The 13,767-nt window shown below is 49.3% G+C and overlaps 1 protein-coding gene across 5 annotated transcripts in view; it reads left to right on the top strand.

Annotated features, from left to right (window-relative positions):
• Nucleotides 1-13,767, top strand: part of FLVCR2 (FLVCR heme transporter 2) — a 71,270-nt gene that overhangs the window by 45,653 nt on the left and 11,850 nt on the right. Inside the window, exons 5-11 of one of the 5 annotated variants that reach the window (XR_005528457.1) lie at nt 279-382; nt 3,390-3,500; nt 4,637-4,742; nt 4,893-5,004; nt 5,596-5,651; nt 9,911-10,072; nt 10,378-11,700. Coding sequence is in view for 4 of the 5 variants with exons in the window: in XM_039232216.1 (XP_039088147.1) it covers nt 279-382; nt 3,390-3,500; nt 4,637-4,742; nt 4,893-5,004; nt 5,596-5,651; nt 9,911-9,994 (573 nt within the window). In the remaining variant the exon portion in view is untranslated. Of the gene's footprint in view, nt 1-278; nt 383-3,389; nt 3,501-4,636; nt 4,743-4,892; nt 5,005-5,595; nt 5,652-5,897; nt 6,629-9,910; nt 11,701-13,110; nt 13,764-13,767 lie in introns of those variants that run through there. The other 4 variants (XM_039232220.1, XM_039232218.1, XM_039232216.1 and 1 more) reach the window with 4 other exon arrangements.

A 13,767-nucleotide genomic window follows, 5' to 3' on the forward strand; every position in this document is an offset into this window, starting at 1 on the left:
AAAGCGTTGCTGTAAGGATTAAATTGTTAAAAATCTGCAAAGTAGGTCTAAGGACAGTTTGGTTCACCTCAGCATCCAGGGCCATGCACACACATGCGGGGTTATATTCGGTTGGGAGGAGCAACTATTCTGGAATTCTTGCCCCACTGGCAGATTCTTCAAGGCCATCTCACCCTGGTGAGAGTTGCCTGCACTTGTGCCTTCATCGCATGGTGACTATGCTCTGTCTGATGTCTCGTCCCATTGCTGGGTGATTGTTGGGGCTGTGGTTTTCCTAGGGGGAAGAAGTCAACGCTGGAAGAATTGGCCTGACCATCGTCATTGCAGGAATGCTTGGGGCTATGATCTCAGGCATCTGGCTGGATAGGTCCAAAACCTACAAGTAAGTGACCTCCTCTTGGACTGAGAATTGGGGGCCCGTGTTTCGAAATGACATATTCATTAGCAATATGGCGCCAAAGGTTTGGGTGCGGCAGCTGAGGGGCTCTGTGGTCAAGTGGTTCATAGTTATTTTCTATAAGCCTCAGTTTCCTTATTTATAAAATGAGAGAAACAGTACACATTCCGTGGGGATCTTGGCAAGATTAGAGATGGACGACATGAAACCTAGCATAGTACTTCTCTTCTCCCCTCCTACCCCTCTGCCATGTAGTTTGCAAAAGGAGCAGATGAGGCAGAAATGAAAAGGAATGTGGAAAAATGCCGGCAGCTGGAAAGTTTATGGAAGCCCCAAAAAGTGGTGACGAGGAAGTAGTGCCACCGCCCCATTCCCTTAGCTCCCTGGTGGATCCCAGGGGTTAAAGCAAGGCGCCGTTAGGCCTTGCCTTCTGATTTACATCTTATCATCTCTCGCGTTCTACACTGTATCATCTTGCGATTGCTTGTAACTCCTGGGTGAATCCTGTGATGTACTTTGGGCCTGAATGCCCAGTGTGTCTCCAGGAGCCCAGAGCAGTGTTTCTGAGATTTTAGTGTACGCCAGGCACATCCAGGACGCTTAGGAAAAAAAGATTCCTGGACCCCGCCCTCACGGAGGCCAGTTGGTAGGGAATCTGCATTTGTAAAAAGCAACCCAGCCTGGTGCCTCAGTTCAACAGCCAGGCTTTGAGAAAAGGCTGTGGAGAACAGGGACCTAACATCCCTGCCTCCTGGTTGCTTCTGTCCAGTGCTGCGCACGCACCGGGTGCTGGTCAGCTGCTTAGCTGCCACGGTTGTCCTGCCCTGGGGCAGGGCGGCTGCTTTGTCGAGGCCTCCAAAGTTCCCAGTGTCTGGAGGCGACAGACAGTGGCAGACCTGTTCTCTGCCACACAGACCCACTTCTGTGAGGCTCTGGTCAGACCAGGTCTCGCTCTGGCTGTCCTAGACAAAGGTAAGTTGAGGCCATCCCTGGGGCTGTGGCTGCCTGGCTGAGCACGATGTGGGAGCCTGGCTTGGCTTAATGACCGCTGGTGTGGCTTGGCTGCCACCTCGTCTCTGCCATCTGTCAGTTGCTTGCTTCGGCCAGACGTGAGAGCAGTGAGGACTGGCCCACCTGCAAACCAGCCAAAAGCAGTGTCTCTTTATCCAGGGCCTGCCCTGTGGCAGGAGAAGGGATGGAGTGGAACGTCAGCTGGGCTGGAATGTGGGCGGACAGATGATTCAGAAGAACTAGGAACTACAGTGGAAGGGCTGGGGGAGCACTTCAGGATGTCGATGCCACCCTTTCCTGGCATCACTGATGTCAAACTCCTGCGGTCCGCAGGAAACATTCTTCTCCCCGCGCTCTGACCTGGGCAGAGAAAGGACTCTGTGACCCGCTCATTTTGGTGCCAGTTCTCTTCTCCCTGAGGCTCCCAGATTTGTCTCATTTGGTTTGGAGGCTGGAAATTGGGTGGCTAGGTCCCTTTATTTCAAGGCTGGGACTACATTTAGTTTTTCTAAATGGGTCAGTGGTTTAAAATGAGGCTATGGTTAAGCAAATATGGCAAAGAGGAGCTAAACTGGTATCCATGAAGTTGTCTTCTGCAGGGGGTGGGGAGGGGGCTAGGTGAGGGTGCAGGGTGGAGGGTGAGGAAGCTCCTCTATCCTGAGAGGTGGCTTTGAAGCACCAAGTAGGAGGGGTATCCTTTGGACCCTCTGGCCTTGAGCTTTTCCAAAGATGCAACCCTGTGGTGTATTCATGTGTATTAGTGTATTAGTTTCTTTCAGTAGAAAGGGGATAGGTTTCAAATCCAAGCTATGGGTCCAAATCCCAGCTCTGCATTTGCTCAGGGGATGGCTCTGAATGAGTAATTTAACTAATCAGAGCCTCAGTTTCCTCATTTGTAAGATTAGGAAGAGTCATGCATTTCCTGCAGGGCTTCTGTAAGGCTTGAGTGAAATAATAAATGTGTGTGAAGTGCTGAGCAGAATTCCTGGCACCCACTAAATGCAGCATTCATTTGGTATAACTGTGGTATACATCTGCTGGCATCCCCACCATGTTTCTGGCTTCAGGGGAGATGAATGAAGGTTTTAAGCTTTCATTGTCTGAATCCTCATTTCATGGAAGGAGGCAGAGGGATGTGTAGAAGCAGGGCAGGGAGAGGAACCCGGATCCAGGAGTCAGGGCTGCCCCAGAGTCATGGGCGGGCATCATGGGAGAAAAAGTGTGGGGAGGAACACAAGCAAGGTGAGCCCCAAAGAGAAAGCAACAGGTTGACGACGGTCCTTAGGTCCTTAGGGGGCACCGACTAAGGGAAATGTACTGGGGAGTGGGCGGAGCTTTCTCACTTTGGCTTTGGAGACAAGCACTTAGTTCAGGGGTGGCGAATGTTCTCTTTTAGATTTTGCTGTCGAAAGTGGAGTCGTTCAGATTTGGCCAAAAAGCTGTGCTGCGCCTATGCGAGTGGCCATAGGAGGGACTTCAAGATGACAGAGGGAATCTAAAAACGCAAATTGCTGCCCAGCATTGTCATGGGGGCTTGGGGCAAAGTGGATGAACAGAGTTAGGTAGCTTGTGGGGATAGCCTGCACGCCACTGCTGCCTGCCCCCTGCTGATGTTCGTTCTGTTTTTTTTTCAGTGGAGGATGAGGAAAGACAGGGTTGTGTCCTTCTTGCTTGTGGGGCAGCCTGATCTTGTTGAGTGGGTTCCGCAGGAGGAGAACTCATGTGCAGCAAGATGGTTTCATACTCTCCTGGTCTTACCCTTTGGAGCACTGGCCACAGTGTAGTTAAGTGACTCTTTGTGATCATTGGTTCAGTGTCCATCCACCTCATGGACAGAAAGTCCTGTGAGAGCAGATGTCCCGGCACACAGCAGAGGGCTTGACACACAGCAGGTCCCCAACTGATACTTGTACAATGAATGAATGAAAGAATGATCCTGTCAAGGTCAGAAGTGTATAAGTCAATTTGCCTCTGTCTCTAGGGAGACAACCCTGGTGGTCTACATCATGACTGTGGTCGGCATGGTGGTGTACACATTGACCTTGAACCTGGAACACCTGTGGGTAGTGTTCATCACTGCTGGCACAATGGGGTAAGTGTCACCTCTAAACTGTTTAATCGGGAAGCAGCATCCCATGGCTCCTCGAGCTGCCGACATCTTGGAGGCAACGTTGATCTCTTTGCTGCCTTGTCATTGACCTCTGGGGATGTAGAGATCTTGCCCAGAGGTCTTGTTCAGGTGTAGCACTTCAGAAAGCTGCCTGGGGTTTCCATGCTGTTGGGACAGTTTGTCCTTCACAGATCTCACAGAGACTAGGAAATGTTTAGAGTCTTTTGGGGTTTTTTTAGCTCTGCCTGGGACAATTTAGGGTCCTAGAAAATACACAGGGCTAGGGATCAGAAAGCCTGGGTCCTTGTCTCAATTCTGCTGCTGACTGTTTGAGGACAGGTATGTCACTTAACTGCTCTGAGCCTCAGTTTCCACATCTTTAAAAGAAGATGAGAGTGGCCTGTCTTGTCGAGTTGTTGCAAGGGGCAAGAGAGAAATAGATGTGAAGGCGGCATGAAGTGTGGTGCAGATACTGGAATTTTCTGAACCTGTTGTATGAGGAAGCCTAGGAAACAGCACACCTTCTCTGCCTAGCCTCACATCCCAGATATTGTTGTGTGTGTGTGTGTGTGTGTGTGTGTGTGTGTGAGAGAGAGAGAGAGAGAGAGAGAGAGAGAGAGAGATGGAGACAGAGACAGACAGACACCCAGTCTTTCTCAGCTGGCAACTCTCCAGAGGGATGATGGAGGACTCTGGGCTCCTCCTTCCAGGTCCCAGAGAGCCCTGGAGATGCTGTGCAGTGTCCAGGGGCTTCCCCCTCCCAGCACAGGGCTTATGGACCTATGACACGGAATTTCTCAGGGGAGGGCTGAACATTGCAGGCATCCCCATCCCTTCTGTAAACATTGACCTTTTCTGTAACCGATGGCTGGACACAGAAGCAGCAGACCCCAGGGGCCTCGAGAGCATGAAGCCTACATATGAACTTCTTCCTGACCTACAGAAGTATCTCTTTCTTTGGTATGGCCACCTGGGGGACGGCCTCATTATTCAAAGGCCTGGAAAGTCTTGACGGCAAGAAACAAAACAGGAAAAGGAGTTCTAAGGGAGGAGGTGGGCTCCTTGTCCTTCTTGTTCCTGAAGTTCTCCATCACCTTGTTTCTGTGATTGGCCTCCAGCTTCTTCATGACCGGCTACCTCCCCCTGGGCTTTGAGTTTGCTGTGGAACTGACGTACCCAGAATCAGAAGGCATGTCATCTGGCCTCCTTAACGTGTCTGCCCAGGTAGGGCTCTTATTTGGTGGTGGCCCCAAAGCAGTGGCTCTTTGTTCTCTACCTGACTTGGCTGACACAGGCCTTGCATTGTGGCGGCCCAGTTCTTCTGTGGGCTGGTTGGCCGGGCCCTTGTTTCCAGTCTTCTTGGTGCCTTTCCAGGTATTTGGGATCATCTTCACCATCTCCCAGGGGCAAATTATTGACAACTATGGAACCATGCCCGGGAACATCTTCCTGTGTGTGTTCCTCACCCTTGGAGCGATCCTTACTGGTGAGTTGGGGCCTCACGACAAGATGATGCTCATGGGCTTAGGCTGTTGGGAATTTGAGACCGCAGTGTTTTGATTGATCATACAGATTGGGGGTACACATGCAGAGGGGCAGAGGGGAAGGCTTGTTAGGAAATGTGTTTGGGAGGCAGTAGCATGTTTTTAGTGGAACGAGCCTGGGTTTTGGTACCAAAAGACCCTTGTCTACATCCCAGACTGTGACACTGACCTCCATAGCTGTTTGACCTTGGGCAAGTGGACCAGCTTCTAGAAGGCTCACGTTCCTAATCTGTACAATGGGGGTTGTTGTGAAGATTAGAGCAATGTATGCAAACTTTCTGACAAATATCAGTGATCTATAAATGAAGGCCAATGTCATCATTGGCTTCCCCATGTCAGGGACATCAGTGATCCCCAGGCTTTATCAAGATGGCAGGTGGAACCCCCATCTCCCTGGAATATCTGAAGTAGGTCTGAGATACCTGTGACCCTTAGGAAAAGGAGGGCTCTCTCTCTTGGGTGAACTTAACCATTGGTCTCCTTGATAACTCTTGCATTTCCATTGTTGTTCTTTCTCAATCCCTTGACCTCAGCATTCATTAAGGCAGATCTCCGGAGGCAGAAAGCAAACAAAGAAACTCCCGAGAATGTGAGTATATGGGAGCTTGCTGGGCTGAGAGCTGGGTCCCAAGCTTTGTTTGAGGACATGGCAACATGGGTGGGCCCAGGGGGCTCCCGGAGTGGGCTGGTTCTCCATGAGACCAGCTCAGCTTGCATAAACATGGTGCCCAAGAGTCTCCTCGGTGCGTGTTTCAGCACGGCTTTTGTGCTGTTCTTTCCTGGACTCTTCTTCTGCTTCCTTCCCTCCTCCTGGCCTCCCTGGTGTGGTCCCCAGAGCACGTCACTGTTGCCACAGTCCGCTGAGCAGCGCCCACTTCTTGGATCCTGAGACAAGTCCCGAGACCTTGGCTCCACAGCTTTCAGCCTGGGGTCAGTGGCTGGAGAGGAAAGGTGGGAGCCTACCTCAACCATGGTGTTGGTGGCCTCAAATCAGTGGCTCTCCTGGCATGTTTTGGCCCCTTAGGCAGTGCCGTGGGGATGGAGGGACTGGAGCCAGTGGATTTCCAGTAAGCCTTGAATAGGATGAGTCAGGAAGCAGGAGCTGATGGTGGTATAAGGGGGAGAAGCGAGAGTATGATCTAGAACAGAAGAGGGCTTCCTATCTGCTTTAATCAGCTGGGAACTATTTTAACCAAGATGTTAGTTATCAAATCTGAGCCAGAATGAAAGCAATTTCAAATTGGAGGAATAAAAGTGGGATACTACTTAAAAAACAAATAAACTACTCAAAACTAAAGTAGAAAAACTAAAAAATACAGAAAAGTATACAAAATTTAAAAATTTAAATTCAAAAGTATACAAATATAAAAATCATCCTGTATCATCACCTAGAGATGAAATGCTGGTTGTTTTACAATTACTTATATGTCTGTATCCACATAGAATATGTAGGTGTATATATTTTTATATTTATATATGGATATGTGAATATTTTTAAAAGAAAAATGGAATCTTCTATCGCCTTTTTTTTACTTGTTGTGAACACTTTATAAGGTCATTATTCTTTTACAATATACTTTTTTTTCCAAGTTTCTTTTTCTTTAATGTTTATTTTTGAGAGAGAGAAAGCGCATGCCTGAGCAGGGGAGGGGCAGAGAGAGAGAGAGAGACAGAGACAGAGACAGAGACAGAGAATCCCAGGCAGGGTCCATGTTGTCAGTGCAGAGCCCAGCACAGGGCTTGGACTCATGAACAGTGAGATCATCATAATCTGAGCTGAAACCAAGAGTCAGATGCTCAACCAGCTGAGCCACCCAGGCGCCCCTATAACATACTTAAATGACTGCATGGCGTGTTAATGAGTGTACATGGATAAAGCATGATTTAACAGTCTTCCTGTCTGTAGACATTAAGGTTGTTTCCAATCATTGTTACAAACAATATTGTGATTAATGTCCTGGAAGCTGAATCTTTGCACTTGTTCTTAAGCACATATTTCCTTGAGAAATGGATAAGTGGTCATGGACATTTTAGAGACTTTGATATGTGTTGCTAAGCTGATGTCTAGAAAGGTACTATCAATACTATCAATTTATATGGCTATAGCAGTGTATGAGTACCAATGTTGAGGATTTATCGTTTTGGAAAGCCTCGCCAGTTTTCCAAGGCAAAAATGGTATCTGAGAGAGGTATATTTGGCGTTGTAAGGATGTTTGTTGGCAGATAGATGATAATCTTTGGTTCTCTACTATTTGTCTTCTGATATCACGCTCTAGAGTTGGCAGGCTGCAGCAGGGAGCATGTGGAGGGAGGAGCCTGGCTCCACACATTCAACAGGGAGGCAGGGAAAACCTCGGAGCAGAAATGCCATTCTCTAGACTGGCATGAGGGCCATGGCATTGCCACGGTGGAGATGGGGTTTTACCTGTGCCCACGTACAAGGAAACATAACGGTTCGGAACATTTTCATGAACATATAGTGAGCCTGGGAAAAGGTGCCAGTAAGAAAACAGGAGCGATTTCTTGGGAGAAGGTTTTAATTTGGAATGTGACATATCATGTCAAGTGATAAGCGATTTTGCTGTTTATTCTGTAATCTGTGTTGATGTTGGCAGATACGGGCAAACACGAAGAAAGAAAAGGTCGCCTATTAACCCTTGCACCTGGAGATAACCTGGTTACATTATAGCCTGTTGTTCAGACGTGTTTTCTGTGGGTTTGCTTGTGGACATTGGTTTCCTAAACTGCTTGTTTACTTAATATTAGCTTGTCAACTTTTCCATAGTTACATCCTACAGCCTCATATCTATCTATCTATCTATCTATCTATCTATCTATCTAATCTCTCTATCTTATCTCTCTCATCTGTCTATCTATCTTTCCATTTTCTCTTGCTTCATATTTAGGCCGTTCCAGTATTTCACTATTCATGCAGCTGCATCTTGGTGGACATGGACCAGGTTTGTTAATCAAGGTTGGGAGTTGTTGGCTTAGTTGCCTTCTGTGTGGAGTATTGGAAATAGCACTGAGTAGGAAGAGGAGACAAATCTGGAGCTGGTGCTCAACTGTCTGTGTCCCTGGATAACTCACCGTGCGTCTTTGGACCTCACTTGCACCTGAAGAGGCTTATTGGTATGGGAAGGTCAGAGTCATGGTGGGCTGACACCCAGGGAGGCCAGGGCTGTCACAGAGCATCCCTCCACTGGAGCCCAACATTAAAACCCCATGGCAGTTGGTGTAAGTGAGACCCAGCCACTGCCACACAAATTCATTATCAGAGTCAGGTAAAGACAGGACGCCCATTAGATGTGGCCAGAGCTGCTCTTTCTAATCTGTGAGCCGTACAGTTTTGGAAAAAAAGAGACAGGCTTCAGGCTTGGGGCTAATGACTAACCCAGATGATGAAAATCTCGATTTGAGTTTCCATTTTCCTTCCAGTTGGTAGTTCTCAGCCAGAGACGGTGGCTCTACTTCTGTCCCCACTAACCTGTGTTTCTGGTTGTGATTTCAAAAAGTGCTGGCTTTGGAGGGGGCAGGCGTGTGTGGGCACGCACGTGTGTGTCAGCGAGAGGAGATGGGCTGCCTGGTTGACTTAAGCAGGCCGCCCGTTGCCTGAATGAAGGCTACTCATGGCTGGGGTTGACCTGGTGCCAAAAAATTAGCAAGAGCGGGAATGGGGAGGCTGGGTTTCTACAGCTGTTGCCACTGCCGTGCATTAGCCTTGAGACCGTCCCCGGGGGAGGAGCACCATGTGTCCAGTTGGCACTGGACTCAGGCTGGGCCTGGAGATGTTCCTCTGGCTCTTGAGCGGTGGTGGGGGCAGGGCTGGGCCTGTGCCAAGGCCTTCTCACTGACTGGATGCACACTCGGGGTAAGAAGCAAAGCACAGCATGAACTCAGGGGCCCCGCAGGACGATTTCCAGGCTGTGCTTGGTTCCTACCCCACATCACAAGAGTGGCTCAGAGGACTCTTCTCATCCTGGGTCATCGTTACCCGAGACAGTGGAAGCCACAGCGGCCCCAAGTCTCCTTCCCTAGGCATTAGGTGCATAGAGATGTTTTTAGCCAGCAAGTTTAGGTGCATCCTGCCTTTATGCAGATTCTCTTTGTTGCATCCATTCCATGCACGGTCTCCTAGTACTCCTCGTCCTGGGGGCTGCCTCCAAAGGGAGGTGGTCAGAAATTCTGTGGGTGTTGCAGACCCGGTGCTTTGGATTGCTCCTTGATGGCCAGCCCAGATGACTGTTAGGGTGTCAGAAGGGGCAGGGCGAGTGGGCTCTGCTATTTCACTCCTGAGAGGGAGCTGAGAGCGGCACTTGGAGCAGGATGGTTTGTGGTGGCCATGGTGTCAGAGAGAGATGGCCTTTTAGGATTTTTACTTTGAGGATGCTGTGATGGGGTGTGTGTGTGTGTTTATTTATTTTAATTTGTAAAAAAATGTTTATTTAGTTTTGAGAGAGAGAGAGACAGACAGAGTGGAAGCAGGGGAGTAGCAGAGAGAGAGGGAGACACAGAACCTGAAGCAGGCTCCAGGCTCCGAGCTGTCAACACAGAGCCCGATGCAGGGCTCGAACCCATGACCTGTGAGATCATGACATGAGCTGAAGTCAGACGCTTAACCGACTGAGCTACCCAGGTGCCCCTGTGTGTGTGTGTTTAAAGGACACACTGGCAAGGGTTGGTTGCTTTTCTTCCCTTCGTTTGCTCTTGGGGCCGCCGAGGGGGCCTCTGGCTCTCGGTTTTCACACTTTTCCGCTGACTGTCATCACAGACAGGCAGTTGTTGCGGCCTGGGTGGAGTCCTGCACCTCTTCACGCAGAGGGCTGCCTGCTTGTTTTCTGCCTGCAGAAACTCCAGGAGGGGGAGGAGGAGGAGGAGGAGGAGAGCAATACCAGCAAAGTCCCCACCACTGTGTCTGAGGAGCATCTCTGAGAGGAAGAAGGTGGTGGCGACTCAGGGAACACGGACGGCACCCCCACCTCTCCGGTCAACGCTCACTGCCAGACACAGGTCTTCCCTGGAACAGCTTTTGGAGGGAAGCGGCTGGAATATTTGTGGCTTGGACGGCGGTGCCTCTGCCCCCCAGAACCCGCTCAGGCGCTTGCGTGGCCTGGTTGGGGATGATGGCACCTTTCACCAGATGCGCTCTCCATTCCCGCCTCTCCCCCTCATAGGGCAGGGGAGCCGGGGTTGGGAGAGGCTGGCGGAGGAGGGCCGTGCTGCCCTGTCTTCCCCCTTTCCCTCCATCCTGCAAAGAGAGAGCCTGCGAAATTATCACGGAAAGAGAGCTTATTCAGGATATTAACTTTTTCCAGTGTCTTAGGACCCTTAGAAGCCCAGTCCTAAGGAAAGGCAGCTGCCTGGGATGAGGGGCCTTTGGGGGTCAGTGGACTGGCTGCTAACGACCTGTGGGAAGAAGCACCATCAGGAAAAAAACAAAACAAAACAAAACAAAACAAAACTGCATCAGAACAAACCCGTCAGGGCTCGGCCTCGCTTCTCCCAGCCTAAGGTTGGGGTCTGCTGCCAAACCCCTTCCTAAGAGCGGATCAAACCAAACATCAATAAACTTGACATAAATTTTGCTGTGGCCGTGAAGGAGAAACCCATCTGGGAGAGAGAACTGCCTAGGCCTGTGAGAGCGCTTGAGAAGGCAGTTGGGAGCTGTGGTAGCTTGATCTGGGAATGGGTTCTTTTCTACAAAATCTCTGCCCGGGGACTTCTGTGTGGGTCATGGTCACCTCTGATGCCTCCATGTGGACACTACTTTGAGAAACTCCACCATCAGCCTCCGCGCTTGCTTTCTCTAAAGGGAGGGAAATCCCAGCCGACTTCCTGTAACCTTTACTGAGAGCTAACCTTGATTTATTCCATGCTGAGAAATCCACAGCTGCTTCTGGGAGATGAGAGGAAAGGGGCAGAAGGAAAGGTGGCCCTTGAAATGGGAAGTGAGTCTGCTTGAATTAGGTGCACCCGCCTCTGGAGGGGACAGTATTCTCACGCCCACCCCCTTCCCCTGCCCTCTTTCTTCCAGCAATAATCTTTTTCTTAAATCAGATATTGTGAATTTTAAGGGAGTCTCTTTAAACCAGCCCAAGGTGACTTCCTCTCCTGTCTAGCCTGTTGTCTGGCTCTACTCACGGGCTTGGGTGGTGTCCCCTGAAAATAAGACATTTGTAATTTCTCCTGTGTACTGAACAGCTGTGATCATGACCATGGTGCTGTTTGGCTGTGGCCACTGCCCCCGCCTTGGCAAATGGGAGCAGCCTGGGTTGGTCGGCTGCAGTGCCAGGTGCCTGGGCCACTACCTGAGGAGAGCCAGGTGTGTGTGTGTGTGTGTGTGTGTGAGAGAGAGAGAGAGAGAGAGAGAGAGAGAGAGAATATAGACATTCTGTATGTTCTTGTTGATAGAAGTTCCCTCCACTTCTGGTGGGGGGAGTGATTGGGGAGGTGGAAAAGAGGTGGAGAGAAAGTGTGTCTTCCTTCCAATAAGGAGAAAGGTGCTTACTCTTCAGCTCCTTACAACTTTTTAACAGAATGTTTACCAGATCCATTCGTTCCTTTATTTTAAAAACATAATTTTTATTTTCTATTTGTAATGCCAGATGTTTTAAGGCAATAAAAGAGTCTCCAAGTGGTCTGCCTTGTCATTAGGTGGGGCAGAGGTGTCTTTTGGCGGGCCTGAGATTCTCGCCCACTTCTGGGGCCTGGGACTACGGTGCAGGAGGGGGCTGGGACCAGAGGAGCAGCTCCTGTGGCCTTCTGCGGAGGTGGGTCCTCTGTTTACACAGATGTCACCATCCCAGTGGGTTACTTTTTAAAGACAAGGCTGTAAAAGTGAACGTTGGCCTATACGTGGTGCCTTGCAGCTCAGCGCCCAGCACGTGACCCTGACTGCCTTCTCTACTGTGTACACTTGCAGACAGTCCACTCGGGGTAACTGCTGATAGGGAGCTCACTGTTGTTTCTGGCTCTGCCTCAAAGCGTGGCTGAAGTATTTGTTCTAGGACTGTACCATCCTGCCCTGGCCAGAGTCCACGCTTTCGGCATCTGCTGCTGTGTTGCCGTTTTTCTTCTGATCTGTCCTGCCAGCTGCCGCGGGCGTGGTTACCCTGTACTGTTACCTGGACATGCTGCTGTTGTCAGCTTTCTGTCCATTTCTTTCCTAGAAATTGCACCGTGCCTGTGGCGTTCTGCACCATTCTCTCTTAGCAGTTCTTAGCTAGAGAGACATTATAGATTCTACTTTAAATCATCTCGGAAGGGAGCCAAGACTGCCTGTTAAAGAAATGGAATATTGATGGGGCACCTGGGTGGCTCAGTTGGTTAAGTGTCTGACTTGGGCTCAGGTCATGATCTCACAGTTCGTGGGTTCAAGCATCACGTTGGGCTCTGTGCTGACAGCTAGCTCAGAGCCTGGAGCCTGTCTCGGGATTCTGTGTCTCCTTCTCTCTGTGACCCTCCCCTGCTCATGCTCTCTCTCTCTCTCTCAAAAATAAATAAAACATTACAAAAAAAAAGAAATGGAATATTGATAATGTCTTCTAACCACTCTAAATCATCTCTAGATCCTTTGTGATCTTGTCCTTGCTCATCTGGAATCACATTTCTATGACACATGCTCAGAGGATCCAAATCCAAGTCATGCATGTTTTCATTCACTTTCTTAGGTGGGCACCATGTGGATCTATACTTAACACGCTAACTCTGTAAAATCATTGATTGCTTTTACTACCTCCTTAACAGTAGTTGGTGAGGGAGGGATAGTACCACTGAGCTGTTTTTCCAGATGTATCGTTGTTGGCATGTGAGGCCTGGTGTTGCTGCCACCATCTTTTTTTTTAATAGTTTATTGTCAAGTTGGTTTCCATATAAGACCCAGTGCTCATCCCCACAAATGCCCTCCTCTATGCCCATCACCCCGCTTCACCTCTCTCCCACCCCCATCAGCCCTCAGTTTGTTCTCGACATTCAAGAATCTCTCATGGTTTGCCTCCCTCCCTCTCCCCCACCATTTTTCCCCTTCTGCCACTTTTGGCATCATACAGGAAGCCAGCCTGAGGATGAAGCCAACACAGGAGGGCACAATTGAGTCCTGATCAAACCATTCCTGAAGCCTAAATCCCCCGAACTTCTCAGTTTTGTGAGCCAATGCGATCTTTATTGTTTAAGCTAGTTTAAGACAATTTTGTTCCTTTCACCGAAAAAGCCTTCACTGATAGAAAATTCCCAATGCACTGAAGTATCTCCAACTTTAAGCTTCCTGTCCTGCCTTTGCAAGTCCCCTGTCTCCCTTCCTGACCTCTCACCTTTCTCTTCCTAACTTCACTACTCGGTTCTTACTCCTTGAACAAGATGGTTCTTGCCTTCCATATGCTGTTCCCTCTACCCTAAATGTCTGCTGCATATATGAAGACATCTGATGCCTGAGCATTTAAGGCTCAGCTCAAATCCCACCCCCTCAGGGAGTCCTTTCCTGATAATCTAAATTGTGCACTCCCTTCCTTCTTGATCATAATACCTTGTATTCTAGAGTTCTTAGTGTCTGATGTTGTTTCTCTGTGTGCTGCTTTGCTGATTGTCCGTTTCCTTGACTTCACTGTAAGGGCCACAGGGACAGGGATGTTGCCTGGGTCATCATTTCTCTTTCTCAAGTGTCTGGTCTGGAGTCGAATGTTCAATAAATACTTTGTTGAAGTAATGAA

This window comes from Hyaena hyaena, unplaced genomic scaffold (assembly GCF_003009895.1).
Source record: "Hyaena hyaena isolate Hyena2069 unplaced genomic scaffold, ASM300989v1 scaffold_65, whole genome shotgun sequence".
In the NCBI taxonomy this organism is placed as follows: Eukaryota; Metazoa; Chordata; class Mammalia; order Carnivora; family Hyaenidae; genus Hyaena; species Hyaena hyaena.